We start from the raw sequence: 18,495 nt of genomic DNA, 5'->3' as shown, positions 1-18,495 counted from the left end.
CAGTGAGACCTCTGCTGTAAGGACAAGGGCTGCCACACTGGCAGCTGTCTGGCTCTTTGAGGCTCTTGGAAGTCCTCTCATGTCTGCCTTTGTCTTTTGAGATAGGGCCTTACTCTGTAACCCAGGCTGAGACTGGCCCAGAATTTACTACATAGCCTAGGAAGGTCTTAAACTCATGGTGATCCTGCTTCAGCTTCCCAAGTGCTGGGATTACAGCTGTACACTATACCAGCTTTTCCTGGCTTTGGTGTCCTCATGCTTCCTCAGCAGGCTGTTACTAAAAATGACAAGTCTGGCATGTGGTGGCGCACACCTTTAATCCCTGCACTTGGGAGGCAGAGACAGGCGGATATATGATTTGGAGGCCAGCATGGTTTACATGGAGAGACACTGTCTCAAAAAAACAAAACAAAAAAGACAAAAGTCTACAAGTTCCTTTGATGGCACTGGTTTTGGTAAAGACATTTGCTATTAAGCCTGAGTTCAATCTCCAATACCCACATGGTGGAAAAAGAGAAGCAATTCCTACCAGTCATGCTGATCCTACACGTGTGCATTTGCACACATATATACACAACAAATAAATATAAACAAGCCAGGCGGTGGTGGTGCATGCCCTTAATCCTAGCACTCAGGAGGCAGAGGCGGGTGGATCTCTGTGAGTTCGAGGCCAGCCTGGTCTACAAGAGCTAGTTCCAGGACAGGCTCCAAAACTACAGAGAAACCCTGTCTCGAAAAAAACCAAAAACCGGGCGGTGGTGGCACACACCTTTAATCCCAGTACTTGGGAGGCAGAGGTGGGTGGATCTCTGTGAGTTTGAGACCAGCCTGATCTACAGGGCTACACAGAGAAACCCTGTCTCGAACTCCCCACCCCCAACAACAACAACAACAAAAAAATACACCGACAGGTTTTACAAAAGCTATTCGTTTATTAAAATAATATATTCTAATGCTTAGATAAGTTTCAAACACGTCATTCTCGGATTCTAGGTCTCAAACAAAAAATTACAATATTCAGTATGCACTAAAGAGAAAAAAGGTAATGGGGGGCCACACATGGACATATTCAGAGTGAAATCCCCGAGTTCATTTTGGGGGATCTGTGTTGATGCCATACTTTTCCTTGAGAAGCTTCAGCTGCTCCTCCTTCTTCTTGGTGTCCATCTTCTGGAATGCCTGCAAGTGTGACAAACACCACAGTTAATGGGTGCTGACTATAGCTAAAGGAGTTCACCAGTGGCACGAGCTAAGAGAAACCCCACCACACCCTTCCCAGAGCCAGTGCCGCTCTGAATGGGCTGTACTCACCCGGTTAGCATTGTAGTACAAAACCACGAGGTATCTGTTACACACGTTGAATCCCGATAGATGGTCACATGCATTCTTAGCATCAAAGATATCTTCATAGACCACATATGCTGTTCCTCTGGTCTCAGGGGTATTTCCTCTGCAGGACAGATAGAAGACACATTTACCAAAGCATCGACAATTTTCAGTCTTTTTGAACCTGTAACTGGGTTTTATTTGATTTTGCACTGAGTGGTGGTATTAAAGGTGTTTGCCACCACTACCTAATGCCTATAATTTTTTAAATTAATGTGTTTTGAAATGAAATATCTCAAGGACTAAGAGTGAAGCTGCATATGCATGAGCACAAAATTGTACCTAGGGGCACAGTAGTGCACGTCTTTGATCCCAGCACTTAGGAGGCAGAAGCAGGCAGATCACTATGAGTTCAAGGCCAGCCTGGTCTACAGAGTGAGTTCTAGGACAGGCTCTAAAACTACACAGAGAAACCCTGTCTCAAAAAACCAGAGAGAGAGACAGAGACAGAGAGAGCGCACGCGCAAGCCAGTTTAATCTACATAGTGAATTCCAAGTTAGCCAGAGTGGTTACACTAAGTGACCATCTCAAAATCCAACAACAACAAAAGGCAGGAGTCAGCACTCTGTGCTGCACACAGCTGTGAGACACAGTGAGCCTGCGATGGGTGTGGTCAGAGTGCAGTGCCCGTGAATGAACTCCTGTTAAGTTGCCTGGATCTCACAGGGAATGACTGTCTGTTTTAGACAAGGGATCCCTATGTGGTCTAGGCTGACCTGCCTTGAACTTGTCATCTTCCTGCATGTCTCCAGTGCATTACCATGTCCCACCTGAAGACAGATTTTATAATTTTTATTCTCTTGGCATAACTATTAACAGCCTAATCATTTTCAAGATTGTATTAGGTATGGAAGTTGAGAACTGTCCAAAAGGGGAAAAAAAAGAGTCTCCATTTCCTTAAGGGCAAAGGTAAGTTTTTTTCCTATCTTTTTTTTTCCAGACAGGATCTCCAAATGCAGTCTAGGCTGGCCCCAAACTTAGTCTACTCACTTTAGCCTTCTAAGTGCTGATTCCAGGCACAGACCACCCTACCCAGCTCAAAATGATACTACATGTTATTACACAGTACCTTGCAACATACACCTGAGAGGCAGAGATCTACTTCCTCCCATTTAAAAACATGACTCTATTATCACTGTGTGTATATACACATAGGAGGGTGCAACACGTGCCACAGCGTGGGCGTGGAGGCCAGAGGATGACCTTTACTACTCTGGGTTCCCAGTGGAGCCTTTACCTGCTTGAGGCAGCTCACAAGCCTTCCCTCTCTCCTATTAATTCTGTCATACATTCATCCTCTCCTCCCGCCTCATCTCAGGAACTGCAGTAGGGACAAAGCCTAATCATATTCTTTTTTTTTTTTTTTTAACTTCTAGGAATTAAACTGGAGTCCTTTCACATACTAGACAAGTGTCCTACTACAGAGCTATATATACCCAGCCTTTGGCCTGATTTTTAAACATTCTCCATTTCAGGGGTCCCTCATTATCAACCTCATACCCTGAAATCTACACTATAATTTGAATTTTTTTTTTTTTGGTTTTTCGAGACAGGGTTTCTCTGTGGCTTTGGTTCCTGTCCTGGAACTAGCTCTGTAGACCAGGCTGGTCTCGAACTCACACAGATCCACCTGCCTCTGCCTCCCAAGTGCTGGGATTAAAGGCGTGCACCACCATCGCACGGCTATATATAATTTGAATTTTTAAAAGCATGTACTTACAATGTACCATATATTACACACTAAGCTCAGCAACATTTTCCTGACTGCTGACAAACAGAAATGAAAAACCTCATCACACAATTTACCCTTCAGCTACTTTACATCACATATTGATCTCAGTATCATTGTCCTATATTACATGTTTTTTTAAAAGAGATTTCTGTGTATATGTATCTGTCTATGTGTGGGTATTTACATTTAGAGCCATCTTCCAATTAAAGGTTTCGATAGAAATCCCTTATATGTGATTTTAATAGAAAAGGTAACAATATTAAAAGGCTTTAAAGAATACACAGTACCAAATGTCTAGTACATGTCAAGTTGAGTGATCAGCTGTCCTGGTGTGTGAGCATAGTTAGCTTTTAGAAAGCCCCGTTCTAGAACATCAGTACTAGCTGGGTGTGCTGGTGTATGTGGTGGTCTTCAACCCCAACACTCAGGAGGCAGAGGCAGACAAGTTCTAAGTTCAAGGTCAGCCTGGTCTGCAGAGCAAGTTCCCGGACAGCCAGGGTTACACAGAAAAGAAAATCAGTACTGGGTAAACTGCCAGCACCATGCTTGGTGCCAAGTAGCAGCAGAGGTTGATGACAACGAGGGACAGAAGAACAGTTAAGGCCCAGGCTCTTAGGCCACACTGAATTCTCCCTAAGACGGACAGGACAACCAACAGTGAATGAGTCAGTATCACTTCTTCCTTCAAAGAGCTAGGTTCAAGCAAGAGAAAGACATCACAGAAAAAGTATGAATCACAAATCACATGGAGCCACGCAAGGAGAGATTAGTGAGGAGAGCTATTTCACTGGATGCTTGTGGAAAGTCTCTCTGCAAAGCCCTCCCTGAGGTTAAGAACATAAGGAGCCAGGGGGCTGTGGGGTGCAGCCAGGGAGAAGCTTGGAAGCAGAGGCCACAAGCTATGGTGGGCCTGCTGTATCCCTGGCCACATTTATTTTACCAGACACTCTATTGCCCAGACTGACCTCAAACTTGCAATCTTTCTGCCTAAGACTTCAAAACGGCTCCCATTACAGGTGTCTTTCATCACGACTGATTCTTTTGTTGCATTTTCAGCAACGTTCTTTAACTTCAACTTAACCATCTCTCAACTATGTATTATCAGTAAGTTTTATAATGCCATCATCATATATTAATCATAGGCATACTACTATTTTATTCACTTATTTTCTTTTTATGGTATTGGAGATTGAACTCAGGTGCTTCACACTCTACTACTGGGCTGTATTACCAGCCCTATTCATTTGCATATATATAATATATTATATATAATATAAATATTATATACATATGGATGGTTACTATGAATCAGGCACAAATGCTATCAACGCAAAGCCTGGAAGCACTCACCCTGCCAAGAATACAAGTAAGGTCATGGGCAATAGCACAATCACATATTAACTAGACCTTAGTAGTAACTAAGATAACTAAGCTACAGTAACTTAGTTATTAAGTCATAGTAACTAAGGAATGAATAGAAGAAGTTCAAAGGAGACTGGTGACTAACGCACACTGCAAAGATAGTACAGATTGCATAATTCGATCCAAGCTAAGTCTCTCATAGAGGACTCAAGCCCAGATAGATGAAGCATTCTGCCCAGTTTCAATGAACTTGAAAATGCTCTGTTAGTAACTTAACCAAGGTCTAACAATCAATCTGGTCAATTAATCACACTGCCTCCACATTGAGAACCAAAGGGTGGCCTGGCAGTGATGGTGCTCGCCTTTAGTTCCAGCATTTGGGAGGCAGAAGCAGGCAGATCTCTGTGAATTTGAGGCCAGCCTGGTCTACAGAGTGAGTTCCAGGATATCCAGGGTTACATAAAGAAACCCTATCTCAAATAACAACCAAAAAAAACCTCAACCAACCAAACAAGCAAAAACAACAACCACTACCAAGATTAGAAAAACCCAAAAAGCCTGGCAGCTTTAATGGTAGACTCTTGTTTCCTGGTTCCCAAATCAGAGGATATCTACATATTATTCTTGGTACTTAGAAGAACCTGGAGTTCTCAAATCCCTTAAAATATAGACAAAATGTATCCTGTAGGAAGTCCAGTTGCTCAGAGGACCGAGACCTTCTAAAAGAACAGCTGTTCTACAGTACTTAGTTTTCACCTTCATTCAGCTGTTAATGATGACGTATTTCCAGTAATCAGTTTATTTCTAGGAGAGATGGAGATCATTCAAAAGCAAAGTCTTTGGCTCTCATAGTCCTAAAGCCAACAAGGGGTTCTCAGGTTATAAAAAGAAAAAATAAAATTTGCTTGTTTTGAGATAGAGTCTTAAGAAGTCCAAACTGACCTCAAAATCACTGGATAAATGAAAATGACCTTGAACTCTTGACTCCACCTCTGAAGTGCTGAGATTATAGGCACTGCAGCTCTATGCTCACTTCAAAAAATCTCATATATAGGGCTGGAGAGATGGCTCAGAGGTTAAGAGCACTGGCTGCTCTTCCAGAGGTCCTGAGTTCAATTCCCAGCAACCACATGAGGGCTCACAACCATCAGTAATGAGATCTGATGCCCTCTTCTGGTGTGTGGGTATACATGCAGGACACACACACACACACACACACACACACACACAGAGAAACTGTATAGCTAGTTTAACAGTTCAGTTCAGGGTTAAAAGATTTTATCACTAAACACTCCATGGTACTAGAAAGGTCTTTTACCATGGGCCTTGGTAGTCTCACTATGAAACAGACACATCACTACATTCTACCCAGCAGTCTTGCTGCCAGCCACAAATCTGAAATTAGAGATTAGGCAACCATTCTCTATAAGGGACATTTCAAGTCTCAGTAAGACTTATACTCTGCAGTGGTGGAGCACGCCTTTAATCCCGGCACTCAAAAGGCAGAGGCAGGCGGATCTCCGTGAGTCTGAGGCCAGACTGGTCTACAAGAGCTAGTTCCAGGACAGGCACCAAAGCTACAGAGAAGCCCTGTCTCAAAAAAAAAAAAAAAAAGACTTACACTCTGATTTGACGAATAGGTCCATATTTCCCAAATATATCATACATTTCTTCCGCTGTGATTTTATATGGCAAATTCCTTATATATAAAATTCGATTTACTTCAGGTGGGAGGCGAATCTAAAATGAGAAATATGTGTCATTATACTGAAGGAGCAGTGCTGTTATTAAGAAGAACTCAATGATGTAAAATAAGACGCCAAGAATAAGAACTATAATCTGATGCTATTCAAAGTGGTTATATTCTTCAAAAAACATCAGAGCACCACATAGAGGGATACTCTAAGCAGGAACTGAAACAGGCTTTTGGCCTCTCCAATTTAACAAGTATTTCCCACTTCAGTCTCCTTCATTCCCCTGGGACAGAAAAGAGGGTAAATTCCCACTCATAAGTTTTCTTATGTCTTAAGAACTTGCGTCAATAACTACTCTCTTGTTCTTTCAGGCTTTCCCTAGCAACCAGTTTCTAGTCCTTACGTGAGCAGCCAACCTGGTCCTCCCAATGCCCACAGGAAACGGAACATTAGAGTCCTCTTCACTTACTCTCAAATAGTTACTAACTGCCTTTTAAAAAAAAAAAAATATTTATTTATTATGTATACAATATTCTGTCTATGTGTATGTCTGCAGGCCAGAAGAGGGCACCAGACCTCATTACAGATGGTTGTGAGCCACCATGTGGTTGCTGGGAATTGAACTCAGGACCTTTGGAAGAGCAGGCAATGCTCTTAACCACTGAGCCATCTCTCCAGCCCCACTAACTGCCTTTTTAGTGTGCACAGTGGGCTAGGTATTGGAGAGACACCTTGAAGAGCAGACAAGGTGTCTGGCTTCCCTGACTTTCTACTTTATCTTGCTTTGTTCTTTTTCAGTCAAGTAGAAGAGGGACATCTCTACTCACCAACTCATATTCTTTATTTCTTAGACAACCAGACCTAGTTACCACCCAGCAGTCTGCTGAAAGTGATTCTACTAAGGTTCCAGTGTTCACTTCTCAAACTCTGAGGTGCCTGACTCTTGTTCCTCCTCCATACTCCATTTCCTCCCAACACCTCTACTTCTTCACAATCCTTCACATTAAAATATTGTCCCAGCCAGGCGGTGGCGCACGCCTTTAATCCCAACACTGGGGAGATAGAGACAGGCAAATAAATCTCTGTGAGTTCGAGGCCAGCCTGGTCTACAGAGAGAGTTCCAGGACAAAGCTAGAGAAACCCTGTTTCCAAAAAAAGAAAAAAAAAATTGTCCCATAGTTTGTTCCTTTTCACGCTATATAACCATCACTCTTCACGTTCCTTATTCCACACTGATAACGCATAGCTACTCTTTGCTAATATAGTCAATTATGTGTGACACATACACACACAATACAATAATAAATATAAATTAAAAAAAGCTTTATTCCCTAGCGTCAAATGAGTAGTGATGATAAAGACCCTCCCCAGTTTTATAATCAAAAACTGCAAGACAGAAATATATTTCTCTTAATAAATCTGCTTTCTTGCTCTTCAAAACACTCTTCTCTCTCCTAAAACCTCACCATCATCATGCCCTGTAGAATTTGAAAGGGCTGTATACTCTTCCCTGCCAACCCAGGATATGACCAAATGGTATTATATATTCATCTATATCCATTCCATTTTTCTTCTACTGCTATACCAACCACTCATCCACTCAAAATCACTTCTTTAATTATTTTCGTTTTCTGTTGTAGTTTGAGGTGCTTGGAATCCAATTCAGGGACTACCACTGAGCCACATTTCCAGATTTAATCCTGAACTTAATACATCTTTCTTCTTTTATCAGGTTTCTCCCATTCTATTGGTGCATTCTTGTTTGCATATAAAATGTACTTTAAGTATCTTTAGAACAATTCAATTTCTCTAAAAAGAAAATCCATGCTGGGCAGTGGTGGCGCGAGTTCTAGGACAGGCTCCAAAGCAACACGGGAAACACTGTCTCAAAACAAAAGAAAAAAGAAAGAAAACTCAGAGGACCAACTCTTTGCAGTTTTCTTTTTCTTAATTCCCACCATCTTTTCACCCTATAGGAACCAAGTTTTCATTCATCGAAATGATTCAAATGATCAAGGTAGGCAAAATCTTCATCAGCATACCCAATGGTCAATTATCTGTCTTTGTGTAGGTGTAATTCTAAAAGTTTTAACCGTTGCCTACTCTCTATTTTTTTCTTAAAGATGTTGGCAACACTTCACTCGCTGCCAACAGTAGGACATAAGAATGAGTTTTTATTTAATCCACTGTTGTGTCCCCAACACTTAACACTGGCGTGTGGCACATAGTAGGTGTTAAACAAATACAACTGAAGAACTGCTTCCCATCTGTAAAACCAGAGACACGGCAGGTGCTTAAATATTGATAAGAGAGTTCTACGTGAGAGAAAAATCCCAGGCTGGTAGTGAACTGAGTACTGAGTTACTGAGAACGACTGTGCTATCGACTTGTTAGACTCAGGAGGTCCTAACGCCTGATCCTGGTGAGGTCAAGCAGCAGCAGAGATTGTAGATTTTACGCTGTCAGTGATACCAGAGGGCTCTCAATAGGGGCGGGGGCGAAAAGTCGCTCAAGGAAAGCACCCCGGAGGATAAGACCAGGGGAAACACTCCTCTGACCGAACAGGCCACGGGTTTCCCCGCCTGTGGGCGGAGGACAAGAACGCTCCCCCCGCCCCACGCTGCCACAGTCAAGCCCCGCGATCGTTCCCCACCCGCGCGGAAAGCGGGTACTCACATTCGCCCTCTTGGCCGCTTGCATCGCCATCTTGGCGAGCTGTGGGAGGTAACCGTGGGATTCCTCTGAGTGTCTCTAAAGCTCGGTTGCCGTCGAGGGCGACAGGGCGCCAGACACAGAGTACCCACAGCCAGGCAGCGCCGGAAGCTGTCACAGCGCTGCCGGGAAGCCCGCGCCTCAAACTAAGCCGTGTCGACGTCCTCGAAAAGATGTTCCAGACCAAACTACTGCGTGCGTTCTCAGACCGGAAGACGAAAAGGCGAGCTCCAAGACGCTTCCGGAGAGCGGACAGGAAGGGGCGGAGCGAAGGCTACGGGGAGGGAGGTGTTCCTGTTTGAAGGGGCGGGGCTGGAGGACCGAGGGGCGGGGCGGGGTCTATTTGAGGAGCCCGCCCCATGGGCTGCGGCGAGGCGCTGCGGACGGACGCGGAGGTGGGCGTGGCGCGCTCGCAGCGTGCTTAGAGCATCCTACAAGTTTCTGAATCTGATCCTTACCCAGAGCGGTAGTGCTGGGCCTGGATCTCGGGTTGCCCGTCCGTCTGATAGTCCGGACTCCCCCCTCCCCACGTCTTCGTGTTGGGTCACCGACAGAAAGCACACCTCCCTTTTTCTGCACATTTCCTCTTTTATTTCGTTACACCAGCTTTACAGGGGCGGTCCTGGGAGTAGAAGCCACTCCCAAGTTTGCTCCGGAGTCCTCCTTCACTGGGGCAGCTCCAAGACGATTTTGCCCACGTTCTTGTTAGCCTCCATGTACTCGTGGGCCGCTCGAATATCAATCGCCTGGTAGACCCTATCCACCACCGGCAGCAGACGTTGGGGGCAGTCCTCGGAGAAGTAGGGCAGAATCTGCTCCGTGAAAGTTTTCACCAGCGCTTGCTTGTACTAAGGAAAAGAACATCAACCTGAAGAGAGGCCCTACCCTGCCATGCCCCATCCTGTCTGAGCATCTGAAACAGCACACCCCTTCACTTCCCATATGAAAGAGCATGCTTTGAAACGAGCAACCTCAATCTGTATCAGGTAAGATACAGTAAAACCCTAGTGTAACTGACAGACTTACATAGTGTCGATACAAAGGGTTGCTCAAGCCTTATCTTCCCCATGGGGTGCGAAACTGATGAAATAACATTCCTAAAGCTGGCGCCTGCTAGAATGCTACAGAGGACTTTAAGGAACAGAAATTTGTTGAAGGTGTAAGCTTATTTACCTAGTAGACTTTCTTAGTACACTGAGAAGAGATCTACCCTGAAAACAAAGCCTCGACTGTTTTGTTCATCCTGATGGAAAGAGTGTGTGTGTGTGTGTGTGTGTGTGTGTGTGTGTGTGTGTGTAGCATGAGATGGATATGCCGGAGGTTTCTGCTGGCTAATCTGAATATTTCTCTGACACATCTGTCCACAAGATAGCAGGTTTCTTTATGGGCTTTCCCTATGACTGGGTCTGTACAACATTTTTCTGGGTGACAGACTCTTCTCCCACTCACCTTGATATCCCTAGGTCGCAACAAGCTGGTGATCAGACTGCCTCGCTTAAAAAGCAGTTTTGAAAACAGGGGCCCATTAACATCAGCGCCTCCTATTAAACCATAGAGAATCCAGCGGCCGTCAAGAGCAAGGCAGTTGACATTCTTCTCCCAATAGGATCCACCTACGCAGTCTAGAATAATATCAACTCCAACGCCTTCCAAAGGGGAAAGATTGATAGTAATGTTAGACACAAGAATTGGTACAAATACGATTTCATGGTGTATCTGTGGGAATGTGGGTAAAAATAAATATAGGTGTGGCAATGCACGCCTGTAATTGCAGCACTTGGAGGAGGAGGCAGGAGGATCAAGCTCGAGGCTGACCTAGGGTACATGGTGAGAACTTGCCTCAAAATAACAAGTTAATACATGTACAGGTGGGACTAAAAACGTTGGCCATAGAAATATTGTTGTAAATGGAATTACTCTATAACAGCATTGTAATATAGTGCATCATTTGAGTCCCCAGTCCCCAGTCCCCACCTCATCCTAGACCTGGTATCTCACCTCACTCCCCCCCTCACCCAAGTAATATAGTCCCACCAGCATTCAGGCTGAGTAAGAGTAGAAAAGAGGAAATCTACTCCAGGCCACAGAGCAGATGCTTGTCCACATCTAAATTAGAAAGTCTGCCCTGGGTATCAGTCATAGCTTGCTAACTTTGTTCTCGTCTTTCCTTTTCTACCCACAAGAAAACAGAAAAAGATGAATGGGAGGAAAAAGTCAGATTTGAGCTATGTTGTAGCTCAATTGGTGGTGTCTGCCTAACGTGCATAAAACCCTGGACTTGGTCCCCAGAATCACATAAACCAGATAAGGTGGCATATATCTGTAATCCCAGCACTGGGAAGATAAAAACGGGAGAATCAGAGGTTCAAGGTCATTCTTAGCTATAGTGAGTTTGAGGCCAGCCTGGATATATGAAACCCTGTCTTCAAAAAAAAAAAATCCAGATTTGGCATACGCACATATGCGCGCGCACACACCTGCCTGCCTGCCTGCTTATGGGGTTCTCACCCCAACCCAACTTTGACCATCTCATTAGTCTGGGCTGCAGGCTTCCTGTTACCTCGCTATCGAGTGGCTGTTTTGGAAGAATGGGCCCTGGATAATTCTAGAACAACTCTGTGTGATTATGCAGTTTCTAAACATGTATGAACCATGTCACTTACAAGAATACACATTGTGGGTTAGGGATGTAGCTCTTGATGGTGGAGTTCTAGCCCTGCATGGATATGAACAACACTGAAATAATCTTAGAAGCCCCGTGCTGGGTGCTAGTCTCTAGTAATCAAACACCAGAACACACCAGTTTGTCCAGGGCAGCTACAGTTCTTTCAGCAACCATGGAGATGAAGGTTTCATTTAACCATTTTTTTATATCTGCTGAGTGAGTTACCTTTAGTGAATCTCAGTGTTGCTTCAGAAAAATCTTCTCTGTAATTGAATCCAGCAGCAGCCCCAAGATTTTCGGCCATTTGAAGTTTGTGCGGGGAGCCAGCTGTGACCAGAGGAATAGCGCCAGCCTTCCGAGTCAGCTGGATGGCAGCTGTGCCCACACCGCTCGATCCTGCATGGATCAGCACATAATCTCCAACTTGAACATGGCCTGTGATGGAGAGTACAGACGCTGTTATCCCTTCTGTCCAACTATAGAAATAGCCTATCCTCATCGCCCAACTCTTGGATCAAATGCCAAATAACTTGTTTTCTGAAGGAATACATTGACAGTTCTCTCTGTATGTGTCTTTCTCTCCTTTCTCTTTTCTCTTACTGTCTCTGATCAAGGGGGAAATGGACTTTAGTTACAAAACTATTGGTAGCCACATCTATTATCTCTGTTTGAAATGCGAACTAACACCCAATGCGTGTATCTACGTACATACTTTTTAAAGCAAGAGAAGCCCCCATTGCCCGTTGTCATTACCTGAAGCCAGTCCTCCTTCAGTCTGAATCTGCCTTTAGGTGGTCTTACTGACTCAAGTGTTGCACATAGACACCAGACTCTTCCACTCCAAATGGAGCTTTCTTTAGCATATTTTTTTTTCTCAAAATGGGAAGTGACTTTTTGGTTTTGCACTGAGTCCAAACAGCCTGGCATTCAAGGCCTTCGATCTACCAAACCTCATCTTTTACTAAGGACAGCAACCATCCCTCATCTCTGAGAGCAGTGGCTGCCCTCCCTTTGAGATTTTCTTGGTCTGCCTTGATGCTTATTTTGTCTACCACAGCCCAGGTCGTTTTGTTCCTAAAAAGCCACCCCTGCTTACATCAGGTTTTCCCACCTCAGACTTCAATTGCTGATAGAGAGAGAGCTATTCTCCCAAATTCTATGGCTGTATTTCTTCCTTTTTTTCTCTTCTTTCCTTTTTTTTTCAAAGTTGAGGATCAAATGCAGGCCCCTGAACATGCTAGGAAAATGATCTACCACTGAGATACACCCCTAGTCTGCCTCTTCTATTGCCCTGGGCCCCAAAGAGAAGCCTGCATGATTTGAGGTGCATATTGCTTCCAGGTCTTGTGTTAAGATATTCATAGACCTCCCATCTGCTACCCATAGTTCTCACCGCCCCTGTATCAAGCCATTTTAACATGGTTTGATGACCTGATACAGAAAGGTGGGGTAGGCTGGTTGGTGCTGGGTGTCCTAGAGGGCTGCTGGGGTTTGGAGAGGGTATCCCAGAGGTCTGCTGAGGTTTAGGGAGGTTGGCTCCGTAGGGGGTGAGGCCTGCTGTGTGAAGTTAGCAGCAGGCATCCTCACCTGCCAGATGTAAGAGCTGAAAGGCAGTAATCCAGGCCTCTGGGATGGCTGCGGCTTGAGACAGGGTCAGTCCTTTTGGGATAGGCATAAGAAGATCTTCATGGACAGTGACATACTGAGCTTGTCCTCCACCAGGGAGCAAAGCCATGGCCAAATCCCCAGTCTTCCAGTGTCCCTTGCAGCCAGGCCCCAGCTCAGCCACATGTCCCGATGCTTCAAGTCCTAAAATGCTACTGGCCCCTGGGGGCGGGTCATACTGGCCCAGTCTCTGCAGAAAGAGAGGCGTATGCATCAGGGAGGTGGTCACCGGAAACCTGTGTGTGCCGCATCCCTGGACCTCTAACAGCTCTTCCTCTTCTCAGAGAAAAGTCAGGATGAAGTGATGTGTGAGGGCCTTCTGTCTGTGTGTTACTTCTATTGGTTAAGGAATAAAGAGCTGCTTTGAGCCTATGGCAGGGAAGAACAGAACTCAGTGAGGAAAGCTAGACTGTTTGCTGGGAGAAAGAAGGGCAGAGTCAGGAGAAGCCACGGAGCCGCCTGGAGACAGAATGCTGAAACTTTGCTGGTAGGCCACGACCTCGTGATGATGCACAGATTAATGGAGATGGGTTAAATTAAGATGTAAGAGTTAGCAAATAAGAAGTTAGAGCTAATGGGTCAAGCAGTGGTTTAATTAATACAGTTTCTGTGTGGTTATTTTGGGGCCGAGCAGCTAGGAACCAATGAGTGCCAATGATGAGTGGCTCACTCCCTCCAACCATGAAGTCCAGTTCCAGTTTGGGTTTTGTTTTTTTTATTTATTTTTGGGTTTTTTTTTTTTTTGGTTTTTCAAGACAGGGTTTCTCTGTATAGCCATGGCAGTCCCGGAATTCACTCTGTAGACTAGGCTGGCCACAAAGTCCCAGAGATTAGCCTGCCTCTGTCTTCTGAGTGCTGGGATTAAAGGTGTATGCTACCACCACTCAGGGAAGTCCAGTTTTGTAAGTCAGGAAAAAGGAGAGGGAAATGGCTTGGTTTATGTAAATTAAAGGCTTCAGGTGACAAATAGCAGTGAGTACCACAACTGATAGAGTCCTCAGCTAGTTAGTTTATCCAAGTCCTGTACAAAGGAAGAAAGAAAGGAAGAGACCAGGGTGGGGAAATGGTTTGTCCAAGATTGCAAAGTAAATTATTAAAGAGACTGGGAACAAAACCGTGGAATTTTCACCATCATTGTAATTTATTGAATGACAAACTGTACTTACCCTGGGTCTCAAATGCTTTAGACCACAAGGACATAAATGGGGTTTTACATCAGAACCCTTTCAGACTACAATTGCCTGGTCCCGACATGTTCATTTTAAAAAGTTCACCAGTTGATTCTGATACCCATTTCTTTCTGTGTGTGTATGTGTGTGTGGGGGGGGGTGTACACGCACATATGTGTGTAGGATGCATATGGAATCCAGAGGTCAATACTGAGTGCTTGCCACCTTATATTTGACGCTTAGAGTTACTTGTTCAACTAGACTGGCTGGCCAGCAAGCTCCATGGATTCTCCTATCTCTGGGGGTTTCTCCTGTTTCTGGGATGACAGGTGCGCACACACACACCTTTATTTTTAAGGTTACTTTATGTGAATTTTGCCTGCATTTATGTCTACGGGAGGGTGCCAGATTCCCTGGAACTGGAGTTACAGACAGTAACTCCATGTGGGTGCTCGGAATCGAACCCAGGTCCTCTGGAAGAGCCCAGGTCCTCTGGGAGAGCAGCCAGGGCTCTTAACCGCTGAGCCAGCTCTCCAGTCCGCACACCTGGGTTTTAATTATTGGCCTGGCCGACCAAGCTCAGGTCCTCGTGCTTGTTCTACCACGGTTCACCAACAGAGTCACCGTCCTCACCCCTGGTGCACAGTTCTGGTTGACCCCAGCCAGCTCAACTGTGAAGGAGGCTGCGGTAGAAAGTATCAAACCCACAGCCTGCGACTGAACTGTGCCTTACCCTTCCTTGTATAATCTGCTACCTTTCGCGTGTTTGTTTTTGTGGTGCCGAGGACCTTGAGCATGTTAAGCAAATCTTCTACCACAGTTACGTCTTTGGCCCTACTTCATTTCATTTTTCTAGTTGTTGGTTTACCCACCAACCCACCACCACCGTAAGTTCTTTCTTTGAAGCCTAGGCTGGCCTCAAACTTGAGGCAATCCTCCAGCCTCAGCCTCCACAGTGCTGGGATCATTCATTATTAAAATTGTAGGCTACATCAGTGGTGAACATTCTGGAGACCGAGTTGGGACGATCTCAAGTATGAGACCATCCTGGTCTGTGTAGGGTTAAAACCATTTTTTTACTTCTATTTTTATTATTTATTTTATTATTATCATTAAAATTATTAAAACAATTTTAAAGTGAAAAATTAAAACAACAAATAAATAAAAGTTGCCCATTAGCATTCCCTCTTTTGGTTGGACTGTAACTTTTCTTTTCCAAGCCAGTCAGTTTGTTTGGGTTACTTACAGGAGTATGGGTGAGAGGTTATTTACATTGTAATTTATTAATCAGACCGCATTGGGTCAGTTTGCTTCCTTGGCTGTTCCTGGGTTACCTGGAAGCCAGCCTATTTTCAAAAGAGTCTGTTTAAAAAAGGGTAATACTCTAACTAGGCTTTAGAATTAACTGGGTAAAATTCAAGGCCTATAAGAGAAAAATCCTAACCAAAGTTTAATTAACAAGCACTTTTTTTTCAGTTTGGGTTCCAAGGGCACAGCAGTCTAGATTAAGTCATTAAGACTGTGAAGGGACCATGTCTAACTTTGTTCTAGGTCTTCCTTTATCTGTAAAATATAAATAGGCTTGTCTGTCGAGTTTTTAGGGGCAGCTGTCCCCCCCCCACCCCACCCTCCTGTGTCAACAAATGGTACTTCCCTGCCCCTTTCCGGGATGCCCAGGAAGATGATGAGGGAACACATAGTGGGCTGTGCTTTGCAAACACCCCTGTTTTTGCTGTGGAGGATCACCCAGGGCTTGGAGCATGTTAGGCAAAGGCTCGCCCAGTGAGCTACACCCTCGGCACAGCCCCTCACTTACAGGAACAAAGTGGCCACTTAGCTTTGGGCCTCAGAACCCCCAGGACAGCTGTTCTAATGGGTGTTGTGGGCAACACCCCAGTCCCTGCTTTTTCTATCTGGTCAGTTCACTGAAGACAGAGATTGAGCCCTGGAGCCCACCCTGCACTGCTTGGTGGAACCCTTGGGTACCTGGAGTAAGTCAGCCCTGTTCAGGGCACTGGCTGCCACCTTCAGGAGGACTTCACCCTCTCCTGGGCTCGGCTTGGCCACCTCCTTGAGGTAGAGATTTTCTGGTCCACCTGGCTGGTCAAAGTACACTGCCAGCATGCTGTCTGGGTACACTGGGTGGGCAGCAGGCAGAAAGCCCGGGCTCTGAAGGGAAAAGGGGTAGGGACACCTGTTAGCTAGCATTCAAGAGCCTGCCCTGGCCTGCCCCTGGGGTCCTGACAGGATCCGTCCTCAGCTGCAGCCACTGAGAGCAGCTCCTGTGCACATTTGCTGCTTTCCCTTTTAAAAGGTGGGCCTGATTTCTTCCTTTCCATCTCTCTTTGGAGGAAGTAAGTGGCTGCTGCTGTGGCTCCTTTCTCTCTCTCTCTCTCTCTCTCTCTCTTTCTTTCCCTCTCTACCTCTCTCTCCTCGTCCCCCTTCTTCCTCCCTCTCCCCTTCCCCCCTTCCCTTCCATAACCCACTAAATAAATAACCACTTTCTCTGCAAAAAAAAAGGGGGGGGCTGGGCCTGCCCAACTCCCATCTCCTCTCTCTCTTTTTCTCTCTCTCTCCACATCCCCTCTCTCCCTCTCTCTTTTTCTCTTGTCCCCAGGGACCAGCCTCTGCCCCCTACTCTCTGCCCTCTATTCTGCCCTTTTCTCTCCTCTTCCAATAAACCTCCTATGTGAATCTTGTTGCATGGTTCTCTATGCAGCATTTTTTAAAGTTACAGCAACACCCCTGTGCAGCACCCACTGCAGATGGCTGCTCACCCAGATCCTGGATCCTGTCTCCCAGGACCCTGCAATCCCTCCACAGGCTCTTGGTCCTGGATGACACACTTTGAAACACTGCCCAGGGCTGGAAACACTGAAGGGCTGCAACAGATTACCCTGTTTCAGGGTTGGAATCCCCAGTCCTGTCGACAGGCCCCTTCAGGCCATGGGAATAACTTAACTAAGCTTGTTTAGCAGGTACTGCCCGTCTTGGCTCCTTTGGGTGCTGGTGACCACACCCCAGAGCCAAGGGCCCGCCCTCAGCTGCCACCGGACTCTGAACTCTGAGAGGTCCAAGGGGTGGGACTAACTGAAGGAAGCCAACCCAAACTGTTGTCCTTTTTACCCTTTTGAAGCAAGATTAATAAAAGACAGATATTGGGGTTCAACCTGAAGACCAGAAAAACAAAGCAGTCAGCCACTGGCTCTTACCTCAACCTTAGTCTGAAAATGGTGATCCCACCTCCAGGAAACCTCAGAATGAGACTGTCTGTGAGAGCTGTCTCCTCCCATTTTATAATCCTCTCTCGTTCTGGGATTAAGCACCACTATCGCCTGATTTCTGTGCAAACTAGTGTGTGTGTGTGTCATTCCTGCCTGGTCTCTAAGGCTGACCAGTGTGACTGTTTTACCTTTCTGATCCTCAGACAAGTTTTATTTATTAAAATTCAAATGAAATGCCAATACACCCTTTAAAATGGCAGTTTGGGTATTACTTTCCTCAATTTAGGGGACATGGAAGCTGTTCCAGTTGTCATTATAGGAGGCAGAACTTCCCTCTTTCCAGATGACTTAGGCTCAGCCACAACCTGAGACCCAGAGCCATCCATTTTCCAATCAAGCCAGGCTCTCCTCTGTTCAGGCTACAGAGCTTCGAGGTGGGGTGTACATAAATCCACCGGGACTGGGCTCCACAACTCTGTGCTTTGATTGCTTGGGTTTTTCTGTAATGGTCCCCATCTATTGCAGAGCGAAGTTTCCTTGATGAAGGGAGAGAACTACACTTATCTGTGGGTATAAGACACATGTTTAGAGCAGAGTGAGGGGTTTTGCTGATTTAGTTAGGTGGAGCTTGGAAATCCTCCTCGGAGATCTGACTTCATTAGTTGGCTAGGTTTCCAGCAGCAGGGGTGATTAACCCCTTGCTGAGCGGGTCTTCAGTCCAGTTACAGAGCTGTTTGTCACCATTTGTGCCACGGTGGCACTGGTAGGGGTTTGATGCCACACTGGTCATTGTGCTTCACAGGTGTCACGGCTGGGTAGAACTGTTGGCGGCTTCCCTCTGTTGGAAGCTTGTAAGTGTAGGACCCAGCCATGATAAGCTTAATA

General features: G+C 45.5%; 2 protein-coding genes across 2 annotated transcripts; both read right to left on the bottom strand.

Annotated features, from left to right (window-relative positions):
• Positions 1–912: 912 nt before the first annotated feature.
• LOC121439715 (splicing factor 3B subunit 6) lies at positions 913–9,119 on the bottom strand. The gene is made up of 4 exons (XM_041640309.1): positions 8,852–9,119; positions 6,103–6,221; positions 1,312–1,450; positions 913–1,179 (listed from the first exon to the last, which is right to left on the bottom strand). The coding sequence occupies exons 1-4, from the start codon at positions 8,879–8,881 to the stop codon at positions 1,090–1,092; spliced, it is 378 nt and encodes a 125-aa protein (XP_041496243.1). The 5' UTR covers positions 8,882–9,119; the 3' UTR covers positions 913–1,089.
• A 324-nt stretch (positions 9,120–9,443) lies between these two features.
• On the bottom strand, positions 9,444–17,373 carry LOC121439708 (quinone oxidoreductase PIG3-like). Its single transcript, XM_041640297.1, has 6 exons — positions 17,164–17,373; positions 16,373–16,555; positions 13,140–13,407; positions 11,778–11,987; positions 10,337–10,533; positions 9,444–9,735 (listed from the first exon to the last, which is right to left on the bottom strand). Exons 2-6 carry the CDS (start codon positions 16,508–16,510, stop codon positions 9,553–9,555), a joined length of 996 nt encoding a protein of 331 aa, XP_041496231.1. The 5' UTR covers positions 16,511–16,555; positions 17,164–17,373; the 3' UTR covers positions 9,444–9,552.
• Between the last annotated feature and the right edge of the window lie 1,122 nt (positions 17,374–18,495).

This window comes from Microtus oregoni, unplaced genomic scaffold (assembly GCF_018167655.1).
Source record: "Microtus oregoni isolate MIOR12 unplaced genomic scaffold, Mior012 000062F_ref0000492, whole genome shotgun sequence".
In the NCBI taxonomy this organism is placed as follows: Eukaryota; Metazoa; Chordata; class Mammalia; order Rodentia; family Cricetidae; genus Microtus; species Microtus oregoni.
This window is presented reverse-complemented; position numbering and strand designations above follow the sequence as displayed.

Excerpts from the sequence above, each read along its gene's own strand:
- LOC121439715 (XM_041640309.1), bottom strand. The coding sequence starts at position 8,881 with ATGGCGATGCAAGCGGCCAAGAGGGCGAAT. Across the intron at positions 6,222-8,851 it reads AAGCGGCCAAGAGGGCGAAT|ATTCGCCTCCCACCTGAAGT; the intron begins GTGAGTACCCGC and ends TTCTCATTTTAG. Across the intron at positions 1,180-1,311 it reads TGTACTACAATGCTAACCGG|GCATTCCAGAAGATGGACAC; the intron begins GTGAGTACAGCC and ends TCACACTTGCAG.
- LOC121439708 (XM_041640297.1), bottom strand. The coding sequence starts at position 16,510 with ATGCTGGCAGTGTACTTTGACCAGCCAGGTGGACCAGAAAATCTCTAC. Across the intron at positions 11,988-13,139 it reads TCAGCTCTTACATCTGGCAG|GCCATGTTCAAGTTGGAGAT; the intron begins GTGAGGATGCCT and ends TCTCCATCACAG. Across the intron at positions 10,534-11,777 it reads AACACTGAGATTCACTAAAG|GCGTTGGAGTTGATATTATT; the intron begins GTAACTCACTCA and ends CCCCTTTGGAAG.